Source organism: Fringilla coelebs, assembly GCF_963513975.1.
Source record: "Fringilla coelebs genome assembly, chromosome: 9".
NCBI lineage: Eukaryota > Metazoa > Chordata > Aves > Passeriformes > Fringillidae > Fringilla > Fringilla coelebs.
Window position 1 is genome coordinate 7,597,751 of NC_140067.1, and position 14,318 is coordinate 7,612,068.

General features: G+C 38.1%; 1 protein-coding gene across 1 annotated transcript in view; it reads left to right on the forward strand.

Moving 5' to 3' along the window:
* Nucleotides 1–14,318, forward strand: part of SPATA6 (spermatogenesis associated 6) — a 35,569-nt gene that overhangs the window by 7,001 nt on the left and 14,250 nt on the right. Inside the window, exons 5-10 of the mRNA XM_084211435.1 lie at nucleotides 1,260–1,384; nucleotides 5,596–5,676; nucleotides 7,458–7,736; nucleotides 9,195–9,282; nucleotides 10,484–10,524; nucleotides 11,585–11,757. Of these exons, the coding sequence (XP_084067561.1) occupies nucleotides 1,260–1,384; nucleotides 5,596–5,676; nucleotides 7,458–7,736; nucleotides 9,195–9,282; nucleotides 10,484–10,524; nucleotides 11,585–11,757 (787 nt within the window). The remainder of the gene's footprint in view (nucleotides 1–1,259; nucleotides 1,385–5,595; nucleotides 5,677–7,457; nucleotides 7,737–9,194; nucleotides 9,283–10,483; nucleotides 10,525–11,584; nucleotides 11,758–14,318) is intronic.

The following is a 14,318-nucleotide window of genomic DNA, read 5'->3' on the forward strand; positions in this document are numbered from 1 at the left end:
CAACACACAAACAACATAGAAAGCCCTTCAACAAATAGTCCTCTGAATAGAAAATGTTAATAGATCAAGAGCATCTCATTCTTGAAAGAGAATAATAATTGAATATTTAAATGTATCATACTCAGGCTTAGGAAAGTGATAATATTTTAAAAATGGAAAATAAACTGAAATCATCCAGTGCATAATTATTAACTGCATCACAATTCACTTCAAGAGAGGCTGTCTGTGAAATTTCAGAGTGCATAATCTTGTTCTCAGAGTGACACTTCTTTTTCTTCCATTTTAATGGTGACCACTGGGAAAACTCTTATCCTGACTATAAGTATTACAGGTCTCTTGGGATGTGTGAAGATAATAAACAGCAATTTGTCATACTTCTGTTATTGGTTTGTGTGATTATAAAAATCTATTTTAATGAAATTCAAGTGTTCCCATGAATAATGTAAATCTGCATTTTATTGGAAATAAAGTCAAGTTTTAAAAAGGACTCATTTGGAAACTGTGGTACTAAAAGCACTCTCTGTCACTTGTCCTTAATACTTTCAAGGAAACTACCCCTTCTCCCAGGTGACTTACCTGACTGTTTACTTGAAGAAATGTAGTGAATGGGGATTTTTTTTGTGGGAAGTAAAGGATCTTGCATAAGAATTTATTTTCAGGGCTCAGACATAGGTGTGATACAGTCCAACATAAGCTGCAAGATGGCTGCAATAGCACAAGTTACATTTTTTCACAATATACATTCAAGGGTTTACCTCTAAAGAAAAGCTTTATTTTTTTCAGAAGTAGCAAGACACGGTATTGAGAAAATCTTAAAATAATTATTTTGCTGTTGCTTGTGTTTCTTTTTGCTTCTACTATTACTGTTCTGTAGTATGGAAGGGTAGTTTTTCATAAGGAATTGGGTGCCATTAAAAAATACTGGGTTTTTTCTGTGGCATGGAAGGGAAAGAAAGAAGAAAAGTACTGAAAAGTTACCTGAAGAACACCTTTCATGTGCCTGTTATAGAGAAGTTAACACAATCTTCTTTAATTTTTTTTTCCAGTAACATTAAAACATAGTTTCATAGTAGATTCTGCACATTTTTGCTGCTGATTTAACTTGATGAGGTTATTTTCTTGTTCTATAGGAGTTTTAGAGCCATGCTGTTAATTTGTAAAGAGCAAAATTTATCCTGGTTTCAACATGGCTCTGTGTGTAGTGTCTGTGCTGTGTGGCTTTGTCTATTTTCCAATTAAAGTATGTATTTTCTTTTTAGTGGGAAAAGTTCTAGCTACATATGAAGAAAATACAAGAGATTTCCTGTTCCCTGACCCTAAGCTTACCCATGGGCGCCGTGGTTTGCAGCGTGAGGTTTTAATGAAGAGGTCCCCGTTTTTCACAGTGAGTGAATGTCTGTGGATTGTATTTATGACACAGTCTGCTTCACTGAAGAAACCCCTTGAACTGCTTCAAATGAAAAGCGATTACTTCTGACAGATTTTGCCATTTTAAGGTGTTGAATGTACAAATCCGCAGCTGAACTTCGGGGAAAGTATAATCTTTTTTCAAAATGCTTAAAGAAATTATTTAATGTGGAAAAGTTAGTTTCCACTTGGTTTGCAGTGTGGCACCGTGACATGTCTCCATTCAGTTTAATCTGTGATGCAGCTGGTGGCTGAAAGGATGCAGGAGATGTCATATTGACTTCATGGTTCTCAACAGAAGGCATGTAACCCTCCTCCTTGGTCCCTCTCCATAGCATTTTGGAACAATAGCTAATTGGCAGAATGAGTGCAATGAATTAATGCTAATTTTTTGGAGATAAGGGCTCAAATACATGTTAAATGAAAATGAATTCATTTCACATTGCCCTTTCATGAAGTTTTACTGTTGAATCTTAATTGTCAGCAGAATAATCCAGGAAGGCACCTTAAGGAGGATGGTGATGATGTGTTTTGAGGTTTTTGTGGAGTTTTCCTGGTGGATTGGCAGGACGTTTGGATAAGAACTCAATTACCCTGTCCATTGTGGTTGGGCTAAAAGCACATGGGAGGAGGGAAATGCTGATTAAAGTTCATTGTTATCTTTTAGCTGGTGTAGCCTTTCCCTGGAAAGGGCAACCTGGAAACTGCCCAGACACTTGCAATTAGAAGTGCTAATTTGGTGTCTAATGCTGTGTTACATTTGAATGAATTAAGGTTGTGATTTTGTGCTACAAAATGTCTGATTCTGCAGTAGCTTAAACTGTCCCTGCAAAAACAACCATTATTTTTTGGCTGTAGTATCACTTTGATATGGCTCACCCCATGCATGGTGGTGTGGCTCAAGAGATGGGGTGGGACTGTTTTGCTTTCATGCTGCTCATAGAATAGCTGCCTTCCTGGTGTTGAGAAAGAATAAGGAGGTAGGAACAAATGAAGTGGTATTAGCTAAATGTTTTTAGATTTTTTTGTGAACAGAATATAGTGAGTCTTCATAGAAGCAGAGCTGCTAGACAAGTTTGATGGGTTTTGTCAAACTGAGTTATTTGAAACAAAAATTATGTATTTTCTAATAAAGAGAAGGTGCCATAATTTGTGAGCTGTGAGAAGATGTGGTCAGAGTAATTTGGATGTGTAGGTGATGAATGATGACACTGTAGTAGCTTTAAAAATGTGACTGTGGTAAGACACAGACATACTTCATGTCCTTGGGAGCAGCATAACAAAATCCATCTCTGCCCTGAAACAGGGACTGCAGAAGCCTTTGTTGCTCCATTCCGTCTCCATAGCTTGAAAATACAGTATAAGAGAGGATTTTGGCATAGTGACCCCCTTTTCAGGAATAATGCAGAAGCTGGGTTTGATGGTGTTGGAGGGAGGCTCCCAAAAGGAATTTCTTGTTCCTCTCCTTGCTTGCCAAATGGAATAACTATGAAAGGATTTTTACCTCCAGTAGAAATACAGTCTCAAGTGCCTCCCTCTCCCAGTGTTCCCTGAGCTTTACTGGCAAGTGTCTCTTGCTAAGTCTGTCAGCACGACGTGCTGGATGTGAATGCTAAGCAAAAGGAAGTGTTGAACAAGGTCATGAGAGCCCTCACATTATTCCTATGCTACTGAAGCCATGTTCTTCCCACATGAAAAGTTATTTATGGCCAGCTGAGATGTTGAATATTTTTGAATGGCAGCTGTGCTTCAGTGACAGTTTGATTCCCAATAAATTTGTCTTTTATTAAAAAAATAAAGGTAGCAACAGTAAGGTTACGTTTGTGGAGTTCAGATAGGCAGTGACAAGCAGTGTCTGATTAACACTGCTAATCTGCCAGTTGGAAGGAATCCCAAGTTGAGAGGATCAAAACTCCTCCAGAAATCTGGCACTTGGCTGATAATGTCCCTGGCTAAATGTCTTAGGAGGTTTATAAACTCAGTGTGCATACAAGACATGCCTCGAGTTATCTCTCCTGGTCCAGTGTTGCCCAGCTGAGGCTCTTGCTGACTCTTCTGTATTTCTCTGCAACCTTTACCTTTCAGAATATGTTTATGCCTGGACTGTGGTAGTGATTTCTTACAGATGTTCTTATCTCCATTTCCCACCTTCATGCAGTATTTGCCACATTACTTAAAAATGTTTGGTTTTTAGCTATGTTATCTTCCATTAACAGGACAGTGTAAGGCCTTCTGTTATATTCCTATATACTTTTTTAAGCTAGAGTTGTACTTGTGTTCCTTACAGTCAAAAGCACATATTAGACTTGTATTCTTCTAAATGTGAACCACCTTTATACTTTTTCTGTTATCAAACTGGTATTCTGTCCCTTCTGTTTAATGATTGGTGCAGAAATGCTCAGGGTTGCAGACACCACCAAGCCAGAAACAAAAGAAGGCATCCCAAAAACTTTCCGGCTGGATTTTCATTCACAGATGTGTTTGGGGCTATATGATTGTTTTTACATAATTCTGTGTTGAGTATGCTACAGCAATGCCTGATTTGGGAACTGCAGAAAATAGAGCAGATTTTCTGATGGCTTTGGCATGTGAGTTGCTTTTGACATATCCATGCCTGTGCATTCAAAGGCCATCCCATATTCCCTCTCCACAGACTATTTCTCTGAAGAAACCATAGTTTGTGTCATTTTTTAGGCATGAACACTTAACAATTTTATAATCATTTCCAGTCTCTGTAAGAGCAGTAGGTGCTCTATTGTTGCATTTTTTAGTAGACTTACTAATTCTGATGTGTCCTTTTTTAAATTGTTGATAGCACTTGACAATTCATTAGTAATAAAAATGAGTTGATTAAAGAGGCTTAAAACTTCTGTTATCTGCCATAACTTGACTTGATTGAATCCTGGACTCTGTTAATTGCTGTGACTGAGCTATCTTGGCATTTTTGTAATTTGATTTCCATAATCTATCCTGGGGCCAGATCATGTTCCCTAATGGGAAATCAGTGTTTAGGCAGGTGGTAGAGAATAGTTTGGTTAATCAATAGACTTCACTCATGAAGTTCCTGCTAATTCTTATGGATGTGAGATAAAGTCACAAACAGACCCAGCTCCTTTTCATGTCTCAGTGATTTTGTGTGTTCATGTGCACAAATGCCTGTGCACTGAGATGCCTCAAGCACCAAATTCTGTCCATATTGAAAGAAGAGGGGGTAGAAATTTCTGGGGCCACATGATTCTCTCTTGGATTCTGCAGAGCTGTATAGGATGCACATAGATGATTGCCACTTGTTTATAGCATATGTGGCATTTAGTTCTTTTATGCCTTTTTTTAATGCTGCTGTTTGGGAAATAATGCTTGTGTGTTGTAATCCCTGTCCTTTACACCCAGTAAATTCTGAATGCATTGGCCAATGCTCAATGAATAGAAAGCCAATAGTTTTCTGAGGTGGTGTGTTCCTAGCCATGGCTGCAGTAAAAGGTGAGTGGAAGAGAAGCTGTTAATCATGTAAAAATGGAGGGACATGCTGGCCATCACTCTGTGTGTGCTGTGATTCACCAGGACGCCCAGTGGGACCCCAGTGATTCCAAGTGAGACAAATTACGGCTGCCCCATGGGCAGGAGGGGATTGTGAGGGGGTGGAGCATGGTTGTGGAACCAGGGAGGCATCCACAGGAATCAGACTACTCCAAAGATTACAGAATGAAGGGTATTCTTAGTCATACTGTTAAAAAGGAATAGTCATTTGCAGTGTGATTGACTGATTAAACAAAATGTTTTTACAAATGAGATGGCACAACTGAGACTGTTCTCAAACAAGTTTACAAAGTTAGCATTAATGAAATTTCTAGAGCATGACTGAAATTTTTATTGATGCCATATAGCATGGCATGAAAAATCTTTAAAAGTGCTTTTGACAAAAAAATGTATTAAAATAAAAGTCAGACCTTAATTGTTGTACAAAAGCAGTGTAATCATCTGTAATTGAATTGTCAGAAATGCAAATGTTAGCATCTTGACATTTACCATTGCTGTTCTGTCTTTTCTAATTATCTTTATTAAAGGCTGAAATTAACAAAGGAAATGGCTGAAAATTAGGAATGGTTTGTTACATTAGGTGACATTTACCTCTTTGATACCCTTTATCTTGAGTTGAAGCTTGATGTGCAATTATTGTCTCTCTTCTAGGGAATTGCACCAAAATTGAGATTTTCTACAACCTGCCTTATTTCAGACAGTCTGTTAATCTTAGGAAGGAGTCACATACAGGTTAGCACAATTTAATTGTTTGCAATTTCTAGATTTAATATTGATAGCTTTGCTTCCAATTTTTGCATGTGCTGCTCATTTCAAACTTTCCTCATTCTTTTGTTGTGGTTAAAGCAGGTATCACGGGTGCTTGACAACTTGATTAAATTTTTAATCAAGTATGAGTAAAGAGTGGGTTTGGTGCATGACAGTAGATGCTGAGAGTTCCTTGAATCTGAAACAATTATCAGGTGCTGTGTTCTATGATCACCTGAAGTGTCAGTCCCTGGTGCATTTGTACATGGGAAGATGCCTTCTCACCATTTGTTACTGACACTTAAAATTAAGGACAGTAAAAACTAGGTGATGTTAGAGAAACCAATTAATTTAATTTTTTTCCATAACTGTATCACTGACAGTAATGGAAATGCAGATTTTTTTTTGAAAAGGCTACCTATATTAATCTGGAAATGCTGCTTTTGCAGCAAGTAAAGTTAAAGGTGAAGTAGCACTCTTCTCTGGTCTCCCAGATTGGAATTTTGGTTTGGATTTCTGGAACAAGCTGTCATGTAAAGTTACTCTTACATGCTCCTTCTTCTGCTGTAATATGGAAAAATGATGGTGCAGCATCATGGGAAGGGAATGGTTGTCAGGAAGGCTTGTGTGCAAAGACACTTAGGTGACTTTGACCTGTTGGTGGCATTGCTAATGACTTCAATGAGAATTTTTCTCCAGATTTGGCAAATGAAGTGTATTGAGACAGAAAAAAAATTAAAATTCAGTGAAAATTGTCATTGTCAGAAAATTAGCTTCAGTGAAGGTGACTTGAATAAGGGCAATTTGATTTAAAATTTAAACTGTTCCTAAAAGTATCTATGAATGGCAGCTCAGATTCACTTGTGTTGCAGTGAAGGTCCAGTTTCATAACTGGTGTAAGCCAGGAGCAGCACCCCGTGCTTCTGGTGAAGCTGAGATTAGTCTTAGAGAATTAGGTCTGGCTTTGTGTGGCCAGGTCTGTGCTGTGTTTCACCATCAGCTGCACCAGTGATTTCAGATTCTGTCAATACACAGCAAACACACAGCCTCAGCCTCACTGGCTGGCTGTAGAGGGAAAGGCTTGAAGGCAAGCTGGACATTTTATTTCTGGGTTCCTCTGAACCAAAGCAGCCCATGTAACATTCAGATCTAGGGCTAATTCAACTAGCTCCAGCTTGAAAAAGAATTTCTAACAGAAAGAGTACTATTTTTCTCCACTAAACTTTGCTCTTTAAAAAACTAATAAATTCATCATAATCCAAGAAAATATTAATTTTAGAGACTGTAATTGCACTTCTTCTGGAGCTTTAGGCAACTCTAAATGCATATAATTTAAACTATTAAAAAGGCTCCTATTTTAATTTATGTCTGGTACTTTAAAGGGGAAGAGTTTTAAAATAAAAGCTTAAACAGATGAAAACATGCTTCAAATCTGTGTATGGCTAATTCAGGTAAACTTTGTATTAAAAGAACTTGTGACAAAATTCAATTTAATTTTTAAAATCTCCACTAACCGTGTGAGAAAGCTAACTGAGTATCAGACACTTAACATCTAACAGTACTGGGTGTTTAACCTTCTTTTGGTTTCAGAGAAAATGGTAAACACATTGTTTTTTAAATTGCTGTTTGATTATAGTTTTGTGAGGGGAACGTCAGCTGCCATGGCATCTCTTTCTGGTAAAATTATTAGTTCCTTATCTGCATTATGTTCAGCGATCTTTCTCCTACACACTGTCAAATCAGATCATTTCTCTTCTTCACTTCAGACTGATGGGAACTGGGTGCATCATACAACCCCAAATGGAAAAATGCCCTCAAAGCTAGCCAAGAAAAGCCCTCCTTCAGCTGAGAAGAGGGGGCAGAGCTCGGCAGCGAGGAGCTACGAGCAGCCCACCATCGCCTCCAAGTCGCGCTCGCCGTCGCCGTACACCAAGCGCCGCATGTGCGAGCTCTCGGAGGAGGCCAGGCAGAGACTGTCCCACCTGAACCTGGGCCCTCACGAGTTCAGGAGAGACACTGACAAACCTCCCTTTGTCATCAGACGGGTTTGTATTCACTCCCGTGTGGTTCCAGCTTAAGCTCAGTTCAAATGTTGTTCTTTCACTAAATAGCGCTCCAAAAATTCATTCAGCTCTTAGTTTAGATGAATAATTTTTTTCTCTCCTTAACAGTCTGTCACAGAGTGATTTAAATGTAAAATTAACTAAACTAAAATTTCTTTTATCTGCTTTAGTAACAGACAAAGATCAAATTCTTTCATGAATATCTTGGTTAAATTCTCTGAGGCCCCATTTCTTTTCTTCCAGCACACTAGACAGGATAATAGGTGTATAAATTCAGCTTGGAAGTAATTGATATTAGTATTAAAAATTCTTGAATAAGAGTTTAAAGAAAGAGTGTCTAGTCACATTATGAACACTTACACTTCCTCTCTTTCAACTTTTTTTTATGTTGTCATCCTGTGATATTTGGAACACTTCCTTTGCTCAGAGCTACATCTCAAACGCTTTGACTTAGAGTTCATAACATAAGGACATTTTGCCATACATGAAAAATTGTCCTGAAATTAGGTACTTACTTAAAGAAATTGTGTGTAGCTCTTTTAAAATGAAGGGGCAACATTTCCCATCCACCTGGCCCATTTTTCCCCCCCTCTTAATTATTCTTCTTATTGCAACAATTCTCTGTTTTTAAAAAATTGCTTTGAATTTGTAGGGGCAGAAATGGGATTCATATTCATATTCATATTGTGGCATTATGATTTCTCTACAGTTCTGGGCACTTACCACAACCAGTTAGATAATCAAGCTACCTTTTGGAAATTCAAAATGGCCTGAATAAGTCATTAATCATTAATCAATCCACTGTTTCTCTCAAATATTTTTCTTTTAACTCCTTTTATTTAAATCTTCTGGTTTTTGATCTATAGGTGAAGTTCACAGTTTAATTGTAGTATTATTAACACTGATTATTGATTTTCAATGCTTGGTTATGTTGGTAAAATAAAGGAGAAAGCTTGTCTCTTAATTCAGCATGTCCTCACTGTCATGGCCTTTCTAGTTTGAGAATTCTCCCTTTAGGGCATCTTTACTGCTGAGAACTCTTTTGGCCTGGAGATTTTGTGTTACATGAAGATCAAAATTGGATTATATTAAATGTAACTTTTTAATTAGGAAGAGATTCAGATCTCTCTTGGTGAGATCTGAGCTGTTTAGAATAAATATGAGATACCAGGAATTGTGTAAAAAGACTGCAGACATTACAGATGAAGGAGAAACTATCTGTATTTTCCCTTTCTTTGAGCAATAGGATATTCAGTTTTCTAGACCTTTCTAGCAGCATTTATGTTTATGCACAGACAAGTGCTATGAAAATAGTCTAAAATAGCATTTAAAGAAAGTAAAATATTGCAGAAAATACCAGTTGTGGTCTTATGCACAAAACCAGAAAAACACGAATTGATACATCTGATGCTGAGTATTTTAACAGTATTTTTATTTCAGGTTGGACAACCAAGTCCTGGTGCTAAACTCCATTCCCTGTGTTCCCTGCGAGAAAGCACAGCAGAAGCCTGGCCCAAGGCACCCCATGGTCAGTATTTTCTGCTATATATTCATAACTACTTTTGATTTCTGCAGGAAGCAGTTTTATTTGGAGCTTTTTGTTATTATTTGGGGTTTTTTTTATTTATTATGAAAATGTCAGTCTGTGATGGAGAAAAAACTGTTAGTTCTTCCTAGGAGAAGGAAGAATGCTGAATAAATTACTGCTTCAAAGGGTGCCCTTGAATAGTTCTTTACCTCATGATGCTTGGAACATTGTTCTACATTATATGAAAATAGGAGAGAATTCCAAAGCTCAGATGAGTGCTCTGTTTCACTCCCTTTTTTGTTGAGTTGGATGGTGGAGAAAATCTGCACCATGGTTTGTAGGTGTGTTGATCAGTTTTGGGGTATTGATTATTTTGAAGTTCAGGGGCTCTGTTCCTTCAAAAATGAGTAATGTTTACTTCAGCAGTATTTTTGAGTAGTGGATCAGTGACTTCCCATTAGTAATGAGCATCCAGGATGTGCTCCAGTATCTGCTTCAGCATCCTTTGGTATCAGTAAGTGAGAGTTTAATAAAAAGTGTGGGACCAGAAATTTAAGAAAGCGCCCTAAAACTTGATTTTATTGCACATGTCTTACAATATGAGGATTTTAATGAGTCTCATCAGTATTTGTTTATGTGTGCTCTGCCTCATTTTTATTTCATTTCCTCACTAATTATAATTTGTTATACAGCAAATCATTAGGAACGTGTTATTTTACATTTGTTCTTTGTCATTGCACTGGGTGCTGGAGTTTAAAGGTTTCAAATCCCCTTTGGGAACAGATTTGCCAGTCTGTGATGGTTGGATAATGGAACAGACCAGATCATCTGATACCATTGCACACTTACAAAATGAGCTGGTGGTTTCTGGCCAGTATTTAGGAGACCAAAATCTACCTCTATTAATATCCAGAGGATTCTTTGGTCGCCTGTCTGGTGTCTTGAGGCTTAACTGTAACTTCTGAAAAGAACAGATCCTTAGGATTAGAAATCTTAATGCAGACAGTACAGTTTAGTCCCTTTTTGCTTTTCCTGGGTCACAGTGTGAGGATTGTTCTGTACAAACTGGTAGAACAGACCAAGAAAGTAGATTTAATGTTTGTGAGGACAGATAGGATGCTTTGTAAAAGATTTCATGGAATTTTAGAGATGCAAATGTATTTTTGATTTCCACTGTCATGGACCTTTTTTCTTTCTCCAGATCCTTCTCCTCTCAACAGCTACAGACCCAAGAAAACTGAAGTGAGTACTTGCAAGTAGTTTTGCTTACACACAGTTTTTTGGGAAGCTCTGAGCTTCCCAGTCTTCTTTGGATTGTCTTGCCTAGGTATTTTTGAAATGTTATCTACTCTAGTATCAGAAGCAAGAAAAAGGACATTTTAAATCTGATCTAGCCCAGTTAAGGCCTGCTGGCAGATTATTTAGAAACATTAGAAGGAAATTTAGCACTCTTTAAAGGTAAAGATGCCTTCACATACAGAATTTGCTTTTCCTTGGCATTAAGTCTTGCAGCAAGGCCAGAGAGAAGCCTTTAAAGGCTGTTTGCATTTGCCTTACCAGTTATTCTGAGAGCATTTTTGATTCTGGAAATATGTGTGAAGGTGGCACTGGTACAACTGGGAAACCACTGCTGTGTTATTTCACATCCTTTCTTTTTCAGATTTTGGTTTCTTTCTGCATTAAAAGAATCTAAAGGTTAACGTCAGGGGTTTTCTGGGTTTGGGATGTTTTATTCTTTACATCCTCTTTTAGTTGTTTTTTGCCTGTGTTCCTGAAGTACTGTAAAGATTGTGGGTTTAGGCAGTTATTTGTGCCCTCCTAGATTTCCTAATGACTGGGAAAACTGATGACAATAGGGATGAGGAAAGAAAGGGAATTATGAGGATAAACCTTGATATATATGTTAAGCAGACTTTTGTCAGACTCTCAACTTTTATTACCAAGGGCTGTCATTCTGTGTACTGTGTGAGTCTAATATATTGTGCTGCCTCTGGATTGTTCCATGGGTTGTTTAGGCTCTCAGGCATTATTCTGAATCTGTGAGATTTCTGGGAAGCCTTTAATTGTGCACTCAGAAAACTTGATAAAAGGGCTGTTGCAGAAGAGTTTCACGTAAGATAGTTGTTAGTTACCAATAGATTCCTCTGAGACTTGTTGATTTACTTTAGGCCATGGATTTTTGTATGAATATATAATCTGAATGAATATACAATCTTTAACCTTTCAGGTTGAGAAATAAAAACATGAAAATTGTATGTCTTGATGTTCGTAATAATTTTTAGTTTGGTGGGGTATTTTTCAGGCAAAATCTACCAGTGAAAAAGGCTTGGAGAGTTCTGCTGTTAGCAAGGAGGATGTGAGCCCAGATCCACCCAACAGAGAGTCCCATTCTGCTGCTTCTTTGGAGTGTTCAGCACCTCCAGCAGTTCATGAGTCTCCAAGTTCTGTGCTGAGTCGATCTTCTCTGAGGGAAAGGTAATGCCCTGGTTTTGTTCATGACATTCTGGAATTAGGAACATGAGCTGATGATACCAGTGCCTGCATGACTGTAGTTTGCATGTTTGGAGGTGTGAGGGCTGAAGAGACTGAAAAATCTTCCTGCAACAGCTGTGTTGTTTTTTGACTTTTCTTTTTGCTGTGTTTGCCATCACCTCTGCACAATCCTAGTAACATGGCAGTGAAAATATCTGAAATAGTGACGCCCCAAATTTCAGGCTGACAATGTCCATCTGGAACAGAGGATTAAGAAATCATCACTTAAATGAATCATCACTGTTTCAAAGGTGATTGGAATCTCAGGAATGTAAATACAGATATGTAAAAATGGCAAGTAAACTTTACAGTAGGGACTTGGAAACCTTTTTTCCACCTGACTTTTCACAGGTGTTTTTGATTATGTACTTGTGGCTATGCTCTACTCAGATGTGTGACTGGTGTGCATAACATGCCTGGGCTAGCTTTAATCTACTCAGTGTGTTGTTTTCCAGTCTTTTCACTTTGTTGACATCCTAAGATTTTGGTTTTGATTTTTTGACTGGAAGTGTGGACCTCTGCAGCTATTGTGTATATATTAATTGCTATATTTCAGTTATTTTTCTCAGTTATCTCCACTGACCCCAGGGGGACTGGGTTGGGGACAGTTTCAAATACCCTTTAATTTAGTGGATTTCAACCCCTGGGTTAATATTTTGGGCCAACTTCCCAGCTTCAGTGTCTTATGAGGGTGGGATGGAAGAAATGTCAAGAATGCAACAGATGGTTTCATGCTTAAGCCCTCCAGTCCTTCAAGGAGAGTATTCCCTGCTTCCTGCTGAGTAGAACGTGTTCTTGGTGCTTCTCTTGTACACTCAAGTAGCAAGTTACTGGTTGGCTTTCTGGAAACAGGAAAACTGTATGAAAAGCTAGGCCTAAGTAGTCAAATAGATAAAATAATTGGGAGAAACTAAGGATTAAACTGATGCCCCATCCTAAATGCTGAAGATGTGCTTTGGTGACCAGTTCACACTCTGTTACTGTTGGTACCAAGCTAGTCAATGCTTGCAGGTTGCATTTGACAGCCTACACACAGCCTAATGCTTGTTTCCAAAATAGAAAAACTGTCTGAGTTTTTTCTTTAAAAAGAAAAATGACAGATGGCAGGTGGGGACTGAATTTTTAATACTTACAAAGATCAAGTTGGTGTTTTAACATCTTCCTCTGCTTGAAAACTTGTTTGTTAGTTGTTCTGTGTAATAGTGCATCTTGGAAAGTGTTATACAGAGATTAGGATGTATCTGGGGTTTGAAGGAGGTTTCTTTGTCATCTTGTCTGCCTCCCCACTCTCCTCTGACAGTGTTTGTGCATTAGTTACCCATATCTGGGAAGAGATATTGTCATGGTAACTTTTTTATCCTTTCTTCAGCTGGACTTTTTTTTTGGGGGGGGTGGGCTAAATTATATACACATTTTATTTAGAGCTGATGGGGTGCCTTCTATTGATAGCAGGAAAGTCTTGTATGTTGTGAGCTGCTGTTGCATGCATAGTAATTTAGTCGTCTGCCAGTTAATCTTGAACGTGGCTGAATGTTCTTGCTTTTTCTCTTTATGAGCCTCTCTCCAGAAGAGATTTCTGATCTTGTGAAATTATGTTTTTTCTTTTTATTAAAGCAAATGTTCTCAGCTCTTCAGAGCTGTAACATCTCTTTATGTAAAATACATAACCATTTACTTCTGTCATCAGAAAAAAATCAAAATGAGAAATAAAGGGCATAGTCTAAAAAAGTTGATCTCTGTTTCATGCTTCTGAGATAACAATGGTTTTAGCTGATTGTGTACTGAGAGTTATACTTGGAATGACAAACATGGTTTAGAGGTCAATGTTTGGAAATGCATGCAAACGCTGCTGTTCAGATCAGAGAAATACAGAGGAAATCAGTGCACTGAAAGTAAAGCAGTGTTAGTGTAATTGCAAGAATATGGAGTCTTATCTCACAGTATTTGGTGTTTATTTCCTCAATTTTATTTTGAATTACAAAGACAAATTGCTTAGCATATCCAAGCTACTGCTTTTAATGCTAGTCAACCCACAGTCAATATGAAACTTGACTCCCCACCTCGACCTTTAGTTCCCTCTTTTCCCTTTCTTTTTTAAAAAGTAGTGTGAAGCGGCTGGCTGCCTTCTTGGGAGTATGTCCCAGAGCCCTGCTGTGGGCTTGTAAAACCACTGCAATACTTTTCAGTGAGACAGAAATTGGGGTCTTGTGCAAGGTCCTCTGAGCCCTTTTGTATCCTCCCTGGCAGTTTCCAGTCCTTTTCTTTGAGGCTGCTAGAGACAACACAAATCAATCCTCTTCCCCTTTCCTCTGAGATTTCAGTCAGAAGCAGAACTGTAAATAGATTTACTATTGAACAAGACAGCCAACTTTTGAATATTGATTTTTCATACTTTCTTTTTCCATTTTTCATTATGTACATCTAAGGAAAGCATTTGCTGATGTTGGAAGCTGACACTCAGCAGTGATGTGGCCGTAGAACCCTCCAGAGGTCCCTTCCAGCCC